Genomic DNA, 16778 nt, shown 5'->3' on the forward strand with positions numbered 1-16778 from the left:
ATTAAAAGACGGACTTGCGCATTCCTCCTTAGATACTACAAATCACTCTTTAAATAAAGTGAAATAACACTCCCACTTTGACAAAATGACCTCCAACTTAAGCTGCTGAATGTCAGAACTGTGCTGTTTATTCACTGTCAGTCTTCAGCAGGGGGACATTTAACCTGCTCCGTATCGTGGGCCCTGGATTGTGTCACTCCTGTTTGGACTAAGCAGGCCGTGAGCTGATTAGGAGGATTAGAGGAGATGTGGTGATCCCATGCCGCTCCCACTCATTCTCAGCAAAGCAACAGCTGCTAAGTCTCCGGCTAAAGAGGCTCTGCGTTGTCCAACCTCAAGAGCTGGACAGAGACAGTCTTGTGCATGTGGACCGTTTGGACTCTGTGGCGATGCCAGTGTATGGACACGGTGGCGGTCTGGTTCTACACTGAACATGAGAGGCATCAGCGGTGGAGTGCCAGGCCTCAGCCACCTTGAGCTTATTGTTGTTATTAGGGGAGATGGGGGCATGGGTAACATTGGCATCCCCCCCCCCCCCCCCCACCCACCACCACTGCTCCTGTGCTATGGTTACACATGTCCGCTGTGCAGCAATAACAATAACAAATGATATACAAACAACATTTGTTATTGTTGTTGTTGTTAGGGGAGGTGGGCAGCCAGTCTGCTCTGCGTATGCCTGATTACATCAGATCTCAGACACTAAGCAGGATAGGTCCTGATTAGGACTTGGATGGGAAACCTGTTTCTCCAGGTAAAATGTGAGTTGAATCAAGAAGTTGATCCGGTGTAAAACCTGTGCCAAATCCCAATACAGACCTGTCCTCTGTGGCAACCCTGATAAAAAATAGGGGCAGCCAAAAGACAAAGAAGTTATTAGAGCAGAGAAACACCTCTGTGTTGATAACCATTCGTAAAATTCAGGCGGCTTTCGATGGTTTTCAGTTGAGTGACTATCCGAGAAACTGTTTAACAGCTGGGCATGTTCAAACTTGTCCTGTAAGGCTTCCAACGGAGGTGTTTCTCTGTGGCGCCGGGCCATGAGAGGTTGCCTGCCGACGTGCGAATCCGTCCGCACGTCTTTCATTACAAAATCTCCTTTAACAGTGGAATGTCCGGATAAACTGCTGATCCCGACCTCTTCTGAAACTTCTCTGTTCTCTCACGACGTCCTGGGTCAACAGAGGCTTAAATTTGGAAGTTTTCAGCTCGAAACAGGCTGACAACGGCGGCTCAGAGCGCGGCGCACCCTCCGGCTCCGTGGGTTGTCCTTAAAGCGACAGTAACACTCCATAATCTCTCATCAGCACTTAAAATTTTCACCGAAAACCAGCTGAATTTCTCGAATGGTGTCCACTCGGATGTGCCTCACAGTTTCTGAAAAAAGTTTGATCAAGCAAAGCGGCAGTCTCTGAGCCATTCCTGAACAATGAAAAAATAGACGGGAGGGGTGGACCACTCCTCACTCAAAGCCTGCCCACAGGCGAATGACGCAACCAACAGGCGTGAAAAAACTCTCGCATGCCCACGAGGGTTTAAGCTTGTCTGATGTAATCGCACGTGATTCAAATCCATATAGTTTTTGAAAAAAATAATAAGGTCGGATACTTTTCTAATAGACCTCGTATATATATATTGCTACTTTGGATCAACTTATAAAAACTGATGTAATTTGTTACAGCTAAATTTTTTTTTAGTTTCTCACAATGTATATTTATAATTTTGTAAAGTGATTCCAGCAGATTTAATCTGGAAACCACAATTTTCTATTAGACCAATGTAAATAAGTACTTTGAATGAAGTGCACTGTGTTTCACTTTTTTCAGTGTACATTTCCTGTCTGAAAACTACTACATAGATAAAGTGTATTATTATTATTATCGGTGTATTTTTGTTATCGGGGTACACTTGGGACAGACAAAACACTGAGTCACTATCAGTGACACTTGCCCCAGTCTCCCCTCATGATAACTTTTTTAAAATTTATATTGCATTTTTTAAATTCATGTACAAGCATGTTGTACTACATTTCCTCTCTGAGGTGGTCTTGGTGGCCACCATCTAGACTTGACATGAAAGAAACTAACAAACACACTTATTTCAAGTTCCAACTTCAACCACACCTGCTCTTAATTTTCGTCATGCAGTTATAACATTGAACTTATAAGTCCTTCTCGTTGAAAGGAGCCAGCTGTCATGGTTCGGGCATCTGGTAAGGATGTCTCCTGGGCGCCTTCCTAGAGTGGTGTTCCAAGCATGTCCAGCTGGAAGGAGACTCCGGGGAAGACCCAGGACTAGGTGGAGAGATTATATCTCCACACTGGACTGGGAATGCCTTGGGATTCCCCAGTCGGAGGTGGTTAATGTGGCCCTGGAAAGGGAAGTTTGGGGAAGTCCCCTGCTGGAGCTGTTGCCCCTACGACCTGATCCAGGATAAGTGGTTGAAAATGTATGTATGTATGTATGTATATACATACATCTTAGTGTTCTTTATAACAAGTACTGAGAAGTCCAGCAGGAAGCAGACGAGGTATATGTCAGCAAAAATAAACTAACTTCCATTTCTGGAGCCTGCTTTGTCATGAGTTATGGGGGTGGGGTGGGGTCATTATCCCATGCAGTGCTCACTTTACGAGAAACCAGGTACATCCTGGACAGATGGACAGTCTATTGCAGGAGACAGACAAACTTATTCATACTCTCAATCACACAGTCGATTTTAGATTCACCAAACCTGCATTTTCTTGGAAGTGGGATGAAGCCCTCTAAACAAACGTGTTTGTTCATGTTGAGCATCAAAGTTAGCCAGTATTTAATCAATTTGTCCTCATTATATGCCTTTTCAATTTGGTGACTTACACAATCATAGCATTTATTGTTTTAGAGTTATTGTCTGTCTGTCTATCTATCTAGTCTCTGCATTTTACAAGGTACCTTTCTGGTAATAATGATAATAATGATGATGATAATAATATAGGCCAGGGGCGTCCAACCCTGTTCCTGGAGAGCACTTGCCATTCATGTTTTCCAAATCTACCTGCTCAAGTCAAACCTGATTTTTTTTTTCTCCACTTGATAGAGTTTATGACTTTGAAGTGGAACAGGGAGCATTAGAAAACACGCAGGGCAGGTGCTCCCCAGGGGCAAGGTTGGAGACCCCTGATATAAACCATTTGTATTGTTGTTACTGGGGTAGGTTGGGGACAGGTTAAACCTTGGACACTTCAAAATCAACATCAAAGACTGTTCTTTGTTCATTTTAATGAGTGTTTAGCTAGTGTAGTCAAATATTATTTCATACATCTCTTAGTAAACAGCATAATAAATGTTATTTCACTTAAATCAATAGAGTGATCAGTTATGATAGATCTAGTTACATTATTAAAATAATTCTTAATCAAATTTTAAAGCTTATCTTATACTTCCTTTTATTGTCACAAAGTACCCCAAGAAATGTACCTTAAGTATTAACAATGTAACACCTTTAATTGGACTTTTCTGATAACATACAGATTTGTCTTATTTACAGTCAACAAATTCAGATATTTTGCATCAGAATGGCTCACAGCATATTCACTCAAATACTGAAACTGAGCTTTGAGTTGCAGGTGCTGAAGCAAAATTTGTTACAGTTGCCCCGGTCTCCCCTATTATCGTTATTTAATATCGTTTATTACAATTGGGGACATTAGTGATTTAAAAAGATTAAAATGCAGAAATGGACAGAGGTGTCTGTATAAGTCACGAATAATAAAGAGAACAGTGATGCATCATTTGTTTTAGAATGTGGTTTATGTAATGAATGAGCTTCTGATTGGCTCTGAGTGAAATCGAACGCGTCACATCAGCTACTGTGCCGATTTGCGCTGAATCAGACCGGGTTGTGTGGGCATGACGGGATTGGTGTGTAAGAACACTTTTCAAATGTGTAATTCGTGGGATTGAAGCTCTTACCTGCAGAGGTGAGAGCAGCAGCTGAAGCGCCACCGCCAGCTGAGCGACAAAAGCGACTTTCATTTCTGCGAGCGCACAGCGACGCGCGCCAAAACAATCCAAGGAAAAGTTCAACAGCGCCCAGAGAAAAAGATGCTGACTGGGAACTTCCAAGTCATCTGCTTCCTGCTTCGTGAAAAGCTGAGAATGAGCGCGGTCACGTAGCTCCTCTGCGGGAATGTGACTTTAAAAAAGCGTGTGCGCGTGTGTATGATGCGTAAAGGTCCCGGAGTGTCAAAAAACGCCGGTGGCCACCGCGCACGCAAATTTGGAGTAAATGTGCATGTTTTAAATGTGAGGACGGGGGAAAAATGCAGAACGCCGGGTTCTGGTGGTGCGGGGATCCGCTTCGGTGCGTGCGTAAAGTTGCGCAGACAGTTTGTCGGCTCGGTTTTCGGCCCCGGTCTGAGCTCTGGTAGCACACACTTGTCTCTAATTGTACCACACAGGCTGGTCATTTAAATCTCCTCCCCTTCTTTGCTATTCTGGATCATGTGTCTCAAAAAGGCCTTGGTCTTATTTATTTATTTATTTGCTTTTCGCATTTATTTATTTATTTTTGATGCAACATAACATTGGAAATGTGATGCTCCACAGGCTTGTGACACTGATAATAATATCTAAATAGACGCATTTGTGCGTAATTTTAACATGTGGCCTGGCTTTTGTTTTATTGGTGACCTTGAATTGCTGTTTTACAAATGCAGCATTCACATTTTCAGATGAAGTGATATGAATCAAATTGTCAGATCTGATGGTTTCGTCTAAACAGTTCATATTCATGTTTACAAGTGACTTCTTGTGTATGACACAAACAGATGATGTACAAATTATATCTGAATCTGATCAGACACAGATCATGCAAAGTAACAGATCTAAGAGTTCATCAATGCACGTGGCAGGTTTTTTTTTTTTTTAATGTTAACATATTTGTTAGTGAGTGCTTCACTAATCCATCCACCTGGCTGGTGCAGCATATCAAAATGCTGATTAAACAGCATGATTATTGCACAGGTTTGGCTTGGACTGGTCACAGTAATGACATTTAGATTTTTGTTCAGGATAAATGTGACCTGTCTAAACAGAGACCCAAATCAAATTCAAATTCAAATTTATTCATTTATATAGCGCCAATTCACGACAAACTGGTCTCAAGGCGCTTCACACAACATAAAACAACAAAAAAACTGAATTAAAAATTTAAAACACAATAAAAAGATGACCATAAAAGAATACAAGAATAAAAACACGTCATAACACTAATGATAAAACAAGGAAAACAAATGAGTCTTTAAACGTGACTTAAAAGTCTCCACAGTATCAGACTGCCGAATGTGTGCCAGGAGACTGTTCCACAGAGCTGGGGCACGGTAGGAGAAAGCTCTGTGACCGGCAGACTTTTTATTTACTCTGGGAACACACAGAAGTCCTGCACACTGAGAACGCAGGGCCCAGGCTGGTACATAGGGGCTTACCATGTCAGCCAGATAGGGAGGTGCAAGTCCATGAACAATTTTATAAACTAATAACAGTACTTTATAATCCGATCTTGCAGCAACTGGAAGCCAGTGCAGGGACGCCAAAACGGGCGTAATGTGGTCAAACTTTCTGCTTTGCGTCAAAAGTCTGGCAGCAGCATTTTGAACCAGTTGAAGACCCCTAATCCTGGACTGTGGTAAGCCAGAAAATAGAGCATTACAATAGTCCAATCTAGAAGAGACAAATCAAATCAAAGTCTCAGCATCACCCATAGACAGGATGGGATGAATCTTCGCTATATTTCGCAAATGGAAGAAAGCAGTCCTCATAATGTCTCTAATGTGGAGATCAAAGGACAATGTAGGATCAAAAATTACTCCAAGGTTCCTCACTTTATCTGTATGATGTATAACACATGAACCTAAGCTAAGTGCTAGCTGATCAAATTGATGCCGATACCTCGCTGGACCAGGAACCATAACTTCTGTTGTGTGGGCCGCTGAAGAGGAGGTACTGTTGGCCCACCACCACCAGATGGCGCCCTGCTTGGAGTGCGGGCTTCAAGCACGAGAGTCAGAACTACTGGAGTGACAGCTGTCACACATCAACTTCATTCTCCATAAAAGCCGGACTGCAACTCCACCTCCCCGCCGAGAAATCAGCTACCGTTCAGGTAATCGTTCTCTGCTGTAATTTTCTGAGTGTTTGAACATTGTTCTGTGTGCAGCCGTTTTTCCTGTGGATACAGTCTGAAGCTGGATTGGTGGATTGTGTGAGCGCGCCGTCTTCGCCTCTCACTCCTTCCAGGGAAGAGACTGACAGGAGCTGCACGGGTGATTCTGTATCTGGAGGTGGAAGTTTTCCCTTCTGGAGGAATCAAGCACCGTAAGATTGCTGGGTGTGTGTTCACACACCCACCACTAACTGTTTCTGTTTCTGCCAGCAGTACCGGGTCTGACTGCTGAAGACAGTGGCCACCTGGAGTGCAGGGCTTGGCGGCTCCGGTGTTCTTCAGATCCGTTGGTGGTGGAGGCTGTGTGGGATCCGGTTCTTCTCTCGCCAGACGTCTTCTATCTTCGAGCCTGCCCACACGTCACCTTGTGTATAATTGACAATCCACAATATTGTTATTGTCTGTATTTCGTTGTGCGATTCACAACATTAAATTGTTACTTTTTGGCTTATCCATTGTCCGTTCATTAACGCCCCCTGTTGTGGGTCCGTGTCACGACACCTTCCCAACAGGATTTCTCGGCCAGCGTCATGGATCCCGAGGGGCGTCAACCAGAGCTTGAACAGCCAATGGAAGAGCGAGGTGCACAGGCGCCAGCAGGAGGCGTGTTAGGTGAGCTGCAGCAAATTCTAACCGCTTTCACTGCTCGGTTGGATTTGGTAACCGAGCAGAACGTTATTCTCAATCGGAGGATGGAGGCTCTCACCGCCAGGGTGGAGGCGCGCGATCAAAGCGCTGCTGCAGCACCTCCTCCTGATGGTCCCATGTCAGACACAGACGTTCCACTGGTCGTTCAACGATCCCCCCCACCATCCCCTGAAGCATACATAAGCCCTCCGGAGCTGTACGGAGGTTGTGTCGAGACGAGCGCGGACTTCCTAATGCAGTGTTAGCTCGTCTTTGCACAGCATCCCGTCATGTACGCATCAGACGCTAGCCGGGTGGCTTATGTCATTAATCTGCTTTGAGGAGAGGCACGCGCCTGGGCTACGGCGCTCTGGGAGCAGAACTCACGGCTCCTAACGTCATATGCTGGGTTTGTAAGGGAGTTCAAACAGGTTTTTGATCATCCCAACAGAGGCGAGACCGCTTCGTGCGTGCTACTGTCAATGAGACAGGGGCGCTGGAGTGCAGCCGAGTATGCAGTCGACTTCCGCATCGCGGCTGCGAGGTCCGGCTGGAATACCGTTGCACTCCGCGCCGCCTTCGTAAAGGGACTGTCTCCGGTCCTAAAGGAGCATCTGCTGGCTAAGGAGGAGCCGCGGGATTTTGACGGGCTTGTCGACCTGGTTATACGCTTAGATAACCGCTTAGAGGAACACCGTCGGGAGCAGGGCGGGGGGCGTGACCGGGCACGAGCCGTCCCTCTTCCTTCCGGGTCCGAAAGGGTGCCGTCGTCCCCACGCTCCACAGCCAGAGGGCCCCGTGTGGCAACAGCTCCCCCTGCTGACGAAGCTATGGACACGAGCAGGGCCAAAGTGAAACCCAATGACAGACAAAGGAGGCTGGCCTGTGGGGAGTGTTTTTCCTGTGGCTCTAGCGGTCATATACAGAGGAACTGCCCCAAACGGTCAAACTACAATGCCCGTCCTTAGGAACTGGGCTAAGGGTGGGCCATAACACACACGCGGGGAAGCCCCATAAATCTGCACGAATCCCAGTCATGATCCTCAGCGAGGAGTTAACCCTTCATGCCCCAGCACTTGTAGACACGGGGTCGGAAGGGAATCTGCTGGACAGCAGATGGGCAAAGGAAGTAGGGCTCCCTCTGGTGGCTCTGCCTTCATCTTTGAAGGTACGGGCACTAGATGGCACCCTTCTTCCATTAATCACACACCAGACACAGCCCGTGACATTGGTTGTGTCTGGGAATCACAGGGAGGAGATTGTGTTTTATGTAACACCTTCTACCTCCCGAGTGATTTTGGGTTTTCCATGGGTGTTAAAACACAATCCCCGGATTGATTGGCTATCTGGGGTTGTGACGCAGTGGAGCGAAACCTGCCACCGGGAATGTTTAGGATCCTCGGTTCCACCCGGTGTGACAGCTAAAGAGGAGGTCAAAGTCCCCCCCAATCTGACGCCGGTGCCAGAGGACTACCACGATCTTGCTGACGTCTTCAGCAAAGATCTGGCGCTCGCCCTTCCCCCGCACCGACCGTACGATTGCGCCATCGATTTGATCCCGGGCGCTGAGTATCCATCCAGCAGGCTGTACAACCTCTCACGTCCGGAACGCGAATCAATGGAGACCTACATCCGGGACTCCTTAGCTGCCGGGTTGATCCGGAACTCCACCTCCCCGATGGGCGCAGGTTTCTTTTTTGTGGGTAAGAAGGACGGCGGACTCCGTCCATGCATCGATTACAGAGGGCTGAACGAGATTACGGTTCGCAATCGATACCCATTACCTCTGTTGGATTCGGTGTTCACGCCCCTGCATGGAGCCCAAATATTCACCAAACTCGATCTTAGGAATGCGTACCACCTGGTTCGGATCCGGAAGGGAGACGAGTGGAAGACAGCATTTAACACTCCCTTAGGTCACTTTGAGTACCTGGTCATGCCGTTCGGCCTCACAAATGCCCCCGCGACGTTCCAAGCGTTGGTTAATGACGTCTTGCGGGACTTCCTGCATCGGTTTGTCTTCATATATCTAGACGACATACTCATCTTTTCTCCGGACCCTGAGACTCATGTCCAGCATGTACATCAGGTCCTGCAGCGGTTGTTGGAGAACCGGCTGTTTGTGAAGGGCGAGAAGTGCGAGTTCCACCGCACTTCTTTGTCCTTCCTGGAGTTCATCATCTCCTTCAACTCCGTCGCCCCTGATCCGAGATTGGCCCTGTTGTGAAAGTGTAGTGACACGGACCCACAACAGGGCAGGTATGCAGGGGCCGGGGACCGCCGGCGGTCTGCATGGGCCTTGGCCCTCGTCCGGGCCTTCAACAAGGCAGAACGGGCGGTGCGCCACACCCAACGGCACTTCCGAAGGTGGGCCCGGACCGAGGGCACACCGACCTCTCCCTCCACCACGGGAAATAATGGGGGCTGGTACCCCAAACACACTTCAAACGGGGAGAGGCCGGTGGCAGAAGACACCTGGCTGTTATGTGCACACTCGATCCAGGCCAGGTGGTTGCTCCAGGCCATCGGGTGCGCGGATGTCACACAGCAGAGGGTCTGTTCCAACTCCTGGTTGGCCCGCTCTGCCTGTCCGTTCGTCTGTGGGTGGTACCCGGACGAGAGGCTCACGGTGGCCCCCAGTTCTCTGCAGAAACTCCTCCAGACTTGAGAGGAAAACTGGTGACCACAATCCGAGACGTCAGTAGGTATCCCATGCAGACAGACGACGTGGTGGACCAGGAGGTCCGCTGTCTCCTGGGCCGTAGGGAGCTTCAGGAGGGCCACGAAGTGGGCCGCCTTGGAGAATCGGTCCACTATCGTGAGGATGGTGGTGTTGCCCTGGGACGGTGGGAGGCCCGTGACAAAGTCCAGGCCGATGTGGGACCAGGGGCGATGAGGCACAGGAAGCGGTTGGAGCAGCCCTTGGGACCTCCTGTGGTCAGCCTTGCCCCTGGCGCAGGTGGTGCAGGCCTGGATGTACTCCCGGACGTCGGCCTCCATAGACGCCCACCAGAAGCGCTGCCGGACAACTGCCACGGTCCTTTGCACCCCCGGATGACAGGAGAGCTTGGAACCGTGGCAGAAGTCTAGGACCGCAGCCCTGGCCTCTGGTGGGACGTATAGTCTGTCCTTCGGTCCAGTTCCCAGGTCCGGGCTCCGTGCCAGGGCCTCCCGGACGGTCTTCTCCACGTCCCAGGTGAGGGTGGCCACGATAGTGGACTCGGGAAGGATGGGCTCCGGTGGATCCGACAGCGCAGTTTTGACTTCGTCTTCATGTACCCGGGACAAGGCATCCAATCTCTGGTTCTTGGTCCCGGGGCGATAGGTGATCCGGAAGTCAAAACGCCCGAAGAACAGTGACCAGCGGGCTTGCCTGGGGTTCAGCCGCCTGGCCGTCCTGATATACTCCAGGTTCCGATGGTCAGTGAAAACCGTGAACGGCACAGACGCTCCCTCCAACAGGTGTCTCCACTCCTCAAGAGCCTCTTTCACCGCAAGGAGTTCTCGATTGCCGACGTCATAGTTCCATTCAGCTGGGGTCAACCTGCGAGAAAAGTAGGCACACGGGTGAAGAACCTTATCGGTCTCTCCGCTCTGGGATAGCACGGCTCCTATCCCTGAGTCAGAGGCGTCCACTTCAACCACAAACTGGCGGCTAGGGTCGGGCTGCACCAAAACTGGCGCAGTAGAGAACCGTCGTTTCAACTCCTTGAACGCGGCTTTGCACCAATCCGACCAGGTGAAGGGGACTTTTGGAGAGGTCAGGGAGGTCAGGGGGCTAACTACCTGACTATAGCCCTTAATAAACCTCCTATAGAAATTTGCGAAGCCGAGGAACTGTTGCAGCTTCCTACGGCTTGTTGGTTGGGGCCAATCTCTCACCGCCGCAACCTTGGCCGGATCAGGGGCGACGGAGTTAGAGGAGATGATAAACCCCAGGAAGGACAAAGAAGTGCGGTGAAACTCGCACTTCTCGCCCTTCACAAACAACCGGTTCTCCAACAACCGCTGCAGGACCTGATGTACATGCTGGACATGAGTCTCAGGATCCGGAGAAAAGATGAGTATATCGTCCAGATATACGAAGACGAATCGGTGCAGGAAGTCCCGCAAGACGTCGTTAACCAAGGCTTGGAACGTCACGGGGGCGTTGGTGAGGCCGAACGGCATGACCAGGTACTCAAAATGACCTAATGTGGTGTTAAATGCAGTCTTCCACTCGTCTCCCTTCCGGACCTGAACCAGGTGATATGCATTCCTAAGATCCAACTTTGTGAAGATTTTGGCTCCATGCAGGGGGGTGAACACGGAATCTAACAACGGCAACGGGAATCGGTTGCGAACCGTAATCTCATTCAGCCCCCTGTAATCAATGCATGGACGGAGTCCGCCATCTTTCTTGCCCACAAAAAAGAAACCTGCACCCATCGGGGAGGTGGAATTCCGGATCAGCCCAGCAGCTAATGAGTCCCGGATGTAGGTCTCCATTGATTCGCGCTCAGGTCGTGAGAGGTTGTACAGCCTGCTGGACGGAAACTCCACGCCTGGAATCAAATCAATGGCACAATCGTACGGACGGTGCGGGGGAAAGGTGAGTGCCAGATCCTTGCTGAAGACGTCAGCGAGATCGTGGTACTCAACCGGCACCGCTGTCAGATTGGGAGGGACTTTGACCTCCTCCTTAGCCTGTAAACCGGGAGGGACTGAGGATCCTAAACACACCCGATGGCAGGTTTTGCTCCACTGAACCACCACCCCAGACGGCCAATCAATCCGGGGATTGTGCTTCAGCATCCACGGGAAGCCCAAAATCACGCGGGAGGTAGAAGGAGTTACAAAAAACTCTATCTCCTCCCGATGATTTCCAGACACCACCAGAGTTACTGGCTGTGTCTTGTGCGTGATTAAAGGGAGAAGGGTGCCATCTAGTGCCCGCACCTGCAATGGTGAAGGGAGCGCCACCAGTCCCCGCTCAGGATTGTAACTGGGAGTCGTGTGGCAATATGTGTGTGTCCCATGTGAATGTTATGACCCCCCCTTAGCCCAGTCTCTAAGGGCGAGTGTTGTCGTTTTGGCCGTTTGGGGCAGTTTTTCTGTATGTGCTCTTTTGAGCTGCAGAGAAAACACTCCCCGCGGACCAGCCTCCTCATTCTGTCATCTGTTCTCATTTTGGCCCTGTGCATTTCTCTAGCAATGTCAGCAGGGGGAGCTGTAGCCACACAGAGCGTTGAGGCTGTGGAGCGTGGGGAGTGCGGAACCTTTTCGGACCCGGAAGGGAGAGGGACGGCACGTGCCCGGTCACATCCCTCGTCTCGCTCCCGACGGCGTTCCTCCAACCGATTGTCTAACCGTATAACGAGATCGACAAGCCCATCTAAATCCCGCGGTTCTTCCTTCGCTACCAGGTGCTCCTTCAGGACCGACGACAGTCCGTTTATGAAGGCGGCGCGGAGCGCAACGTTATTCCAGCCGGACCTCGCAGCCGCAATGCGGAAGGCGACTGCATACTCGGCTGCGCTCCGGTGCCCCTGTCTCAGTGACAGCAGCACTGCTGAAGCAGTCTCTCCTCTGTTAGGGTGATCAAACACTGTTCTGAACTCCCTCACAAACCCAGTATAAGCGGTAAGGAGCCGTGAATTTTGCTCCCAAAGCGCTGTAGCCCAAGCGCGTGCCTCACCACGAAGCAAGTTAATTACCTAAGCCACCTTACTTGCGTCAGACGCGTACATTACGGGACGTTGTGCAAAGACGAGCGAACACTGCATAAGAAAGTCCGCGCACGTCTCCACACAACCCCCGTACGGCTCTGGGGGTCTTATGTATGCTTCAGGGGATGGTGGGGGGGTTCGTTGAATGACCAGTGTAACGTTTATATCCTGCACAGGGTCGGCAGGAGGAGGAGCCGCAGCAGCGCCCTGAGCGCGCGCTTCCACCTGTGCGGTGAGAGCCTCCATCCTGCAATTAAGGATGACGTTTTGCTCGGTCATCAGATCCAGCCGAGCGGTAAAGGCGGTGAGGATTTGCTGCAACTCACCGATCACGCCTCCTGCAGACGCCCGTGCACCCTGCTCTTCCATTGGCTATCTAAAACAGATGGGTGACGCCCCTCGGGATCCATGACGCTGGCCGAGATATCCTGTTGTGAAAGTGTAGTGACACGGACCCACAACAGGGGGCGTAAATGAACGGACAATGAAAGAGTCGAATATGAACACTTTACTGTTGTGAATGAGTACAACCACAACACAGAGGAATGTGAAATTTTGCAAACAGTCAATCACAAGGGTGACATGTGGGCAGGCTCGAGGATAGAAGACGTCCATCCTGAGATGAACCGGAACCACACGATTTCCTCCGCCACCGAACCCGGAGAATACGGGAGCCGCCAAGTCCCGGGTCCCCAGGTGGCCACCGTCTTCGAAGGTCGGATCTGGTACTGCTGGCAAGGAGCAGAGACAATAAGATGTGGGTGTGTGCACACCCAGTAACAACAACGATGGAGAGTCCACCTCCACCTCTAACACACACTCGTGCAGCTCCTGTCTCAACACTTATGTGGTGGGGTAGTGTTGGGTATTTTCTCCTCCAAACATTCTTAAAACCTTTGATAAGACAAACAGAGTCAAGAAACACCAGTGAGACAGAAAGTCAAATTTTACGCGCGGAGTGCGGCCAGGCTGTACACCAAAGCTACACTAAAGTCTGGCCTGCTTTTCCGCTCTTTTTATTAAGAGACGCCCTCATCACATAAACAAGAAACTTGTCCTAAGGGTGGGGGTAATGACGCAAGACAAGTTTCTTCCCATAACATAAACGCATACGTCAATAAGTGCAGCTGTAAGGAAGAACACTTCAGGTCAGCACATCTCGTTCGTCTGTTGCAGGTATCAGCTGTTCTGCATCTGCCTGAAGTGTCCTGTCTTCCACACTCCTTCACACTAAACACCACATCACAAACGTCAAAACAAAAATTGAATTCTCAGGATTGCATTAAGACAGGTGCAAAACAGCACATCTCCGTTCTCATGAGAAAGAAGACAAAGCTAAACAAGGTTGAATAACATGTACGTTCTCAGGGTGAGGTGCAAAACAGCACAACACCGTTCTCATGAGAAAGAAGACAAAGCTAAACAAGGTTGAATAACACGTACGTTCTCAGGGTGAAGTGCAAAACAGCACAACACCGTTCTCATGAGAAAGAAGACAAATGTACAAACGTTTAACAGTGATAACATATATACAAAATCTTTAACATTCCCCTCCTGTTTATCGCCTGTTAAAACATACAGTAGGCATCACTCAGCTTAGCACTTCTTTTTGAGATTTTCACTAAGAGGTTCATCATGGTATGTTTTCTCTAGGCTTACACCCCAGAGGTGATGTCATCATTGTCACCATCATCGGTGTCTGGGTCATCATACTTCCATTGGTCTGGGTACAGGTCAGGAGAGCCATCGTCCTCCTTGTCGTCATCTGTCCCCAGAAGTGGATATGATGCTGGACCCCCTCCTGGTCCTGGACTTATTGCTGTGGTTATCATTCTATTTACAAGGCCTCGGAGACATGGAATACAACAACATCCACACAATGTTAGAATTGCAGCAAATACTGCTATAGACACTAATAGTGAAGAAATCAAAGACCTCCATTTTCCCATCCCTTCCAGCCACCAATCCCAGCCTTCGGTGTTTACTCCACTGTGCTCTTTCATCTTCCTGTTCAACGTCCTCAGCCCGTCAATGGCTTGAGTGAGACTGCCGTCTGCAGCTGTGTTGTTGGGAATGAATGTGCAGCATTGTTCTCCGAACATGGCACAAACACCTCCTTTCTCTGCCAACAACATATCCAGAGCAATGCGATTCTGGAAGGCCATAAGGGACGTGGCTTCTAACTGTGAATGGACAGCCTTAAATCCTTCCTCAGTCCAATTTCCTAATTTCTGTACATTGTAGTGGATGTAGTTTATTCTGTCCACGTTTTTATTAATTGAGCACCACCAACAGATGGAAGATTCGAATCCAGCTGCTATTTGATTAACCAGTGGGGACTCCTATTGCGTCAATATATGTTGGATTTCCCACTCCTTTCCAATCTCTTTTCACTCTATGTCTGGCTACGCCTTTCTGCCAATCTTCAGGAATAAGAGAGGCTGCATATGTCGTAACGTCTTCAGGGGTCATGGGTATGGCTTCAACTGGTAACAATAATGATATTAATGCACAATAACCTGACACATTTCGTGGCAGTCTGTCAAAGATTCTGTTATCCCCACACCACCACCATACGTCACTCCTCCCGACAGGTTTGAATGTGGGAGTACTATGGACCACATTCTTACACCAGGCGGTGTGGTTTAAGCTACCCAAAGTCTTACTTGTCCCTGTCAAGTGTACACATGTATAGTTAGCATGCCCAACTTTGCTTGAGAATAAAGGTTTGATCTTAGTTAATTTGGTCACTGGATAGATCTTGTCCCACTTAAAACATTTGTTGTTTACCGCAATGTATGTCTGTGTCATAGCAGTCAGTAGACAGTCTTTGGGTAATGCTGCCGGTATTACCTGTAATACAGGTCTGGGTCCCATACACACAACACAGTCCTTCTTTGCTGCTAGTCCTGCTTGTTCTGCCATTAAAAGCCAATTGTTATTTTGTCCACTAATTCCTGTAGTTACTAGGAACCAGTCATCTGCCTTCATGTCTTTTGTGCCTTGTACAGACACCCCCTTTGCTTGTATGGACACCCCCTTTGACGTACTTAATTCGGTCAATATTGGTTGCTGTACTCTATCTGTCTCACAGAGGAAGAAATGGAAATACGGGTCTTTTCCTTGTTTGTATACCCAAAGGAGGAACAACCAACAGTCTCCCTCTATATCAGGTGGGAATATGGTTCCTTTTTCTGTGGTATTCACCACTATAGACAGCTTATCATCTGTTTGATACATTTTGAGACTTTGACTCTGGTACTTAGCCCACTCGGTATGTGCCCATCTTGGTGTCCATCTACTCCATTCATCGGCTACCAACGTTTCCCATCTCCTATCTTGTTGATCGTTGGTCATATACCATGAGAAACTATTTCCGTAATTAGTCCCTCTGTCACCATCCGGCATTCCATGGGTAAGAGCACCTTAGGTTTTACTGCCAAATCATACTGCGGTGGCGGTACATCGTCATCCTCTGGTAGAGGAGATAAAGGTCTCTTTGTCACCGACGATCCAGCCGGCGGTGATTGTTGAGGCTGTTCTGGCTCTCTGTGCTGAATTATCACATCATCTTCTGCCTTACCTACAGCTTTCTTTTTCCTTGCTTTCTCTAATCGTCGCTTCTCTGCTCCTTTCTGTCTGTTCTCTGCTTCTTCCTCCCAAAATGCCACTAAATCTGCCCCTACTTTCTGCATCTTTTTCTCATCACCTTTATGTTCCCGTTCTAACTCCTTCTTCAGCTTTTGTATGCTGATCAGGTTCAGTCGTCCGTCAAAGTCATGTTTATTTATCCAGGTCTCCAATTTCTTTGTTGCTTTTGGATTTTTTGCCTCCATAAATTTCCAGTCGTCAGTTGATAAATTTTCCTTATTTTTAGACGTCTTACCCCCCATTTTTATTATATTTTTTTTATCCCTTGTTATAATTTGGACTTCAGACGGGGGCACACCTAGGGTGTTCTAAATCTGAAGTTTCACACTTTCTTCGGACGTGACAATTAATTTACCGTCGTGTGGTTGATTCCTTTCACCTCCCCGTAGGAAGCGGAATCACTTGCCTGCTGCTTCCACACGCACGGTTGTCACTAACGTTGTCCAAAGTATTACACTTTCACACAGTTATTTACACTTGCGCAAAACACTATTTACACATAGAAACACTCCTAATAATCGTACGCGTATTCTTATGTCAGGGGAGCTCGCCCTCCCGTGAAATTTAACTAATGTCCTGCCTTAGGG

The 16778-nt window shown here is 48.7% G+C and overlaps 1 protein-coding gene and 1 long non-coding RNA gene across 2 annotated transcripts in view; one reads left to right on the top strand and one right to left on the bottom strand.

The window, feature by feature from the left end:
- Positions 1 to 4395, bottom strand: part of pgfb (placental growth factor b) — a 40218-nt gene extending 35823 nt beyond the window's left edge. The window contains exon 1 of the mRNA XM_034159757.1: positions 3955 to 4395. Within this exon, the coding sequence (XP_034015648.1) occupies positions 3955 to 4017 (63 nt within the window). The 5' untranslated portion in view covers positions 4018 to 4395. The remainder of the gene's footprint in view (positions 1 to 3954) is intronic.
- Positions 664 to 15646, top strand: LOC117500962. The gene is made up of 3 exons (XR_004557899.1): positions 664 to 744; positions 1541 to 1543; positions 15635 to 15646. It is a non-coding gene; the product is annotated as an uncharacterized LOC117500962 (long non-coding RNA).
- The last annotated feature ends 1132 nt before the right edge of the window (positions 15647 to 16778 follow it).

Source organism: Thalassophryne amazonica, chromosome 19 (genome assembly GCF_902500255.1).
Source record: "Thalassophryne amazonica chromosome 19, fThaAma1.1, whole genome shotgun sequence".
Lineage (NCBI taxonomy): Eukaryota > Metazoa > Chordata > Actinopteri > Batrachoidiformes > Batrachoididae > Thalassophryne > Thalassophryne amazonica.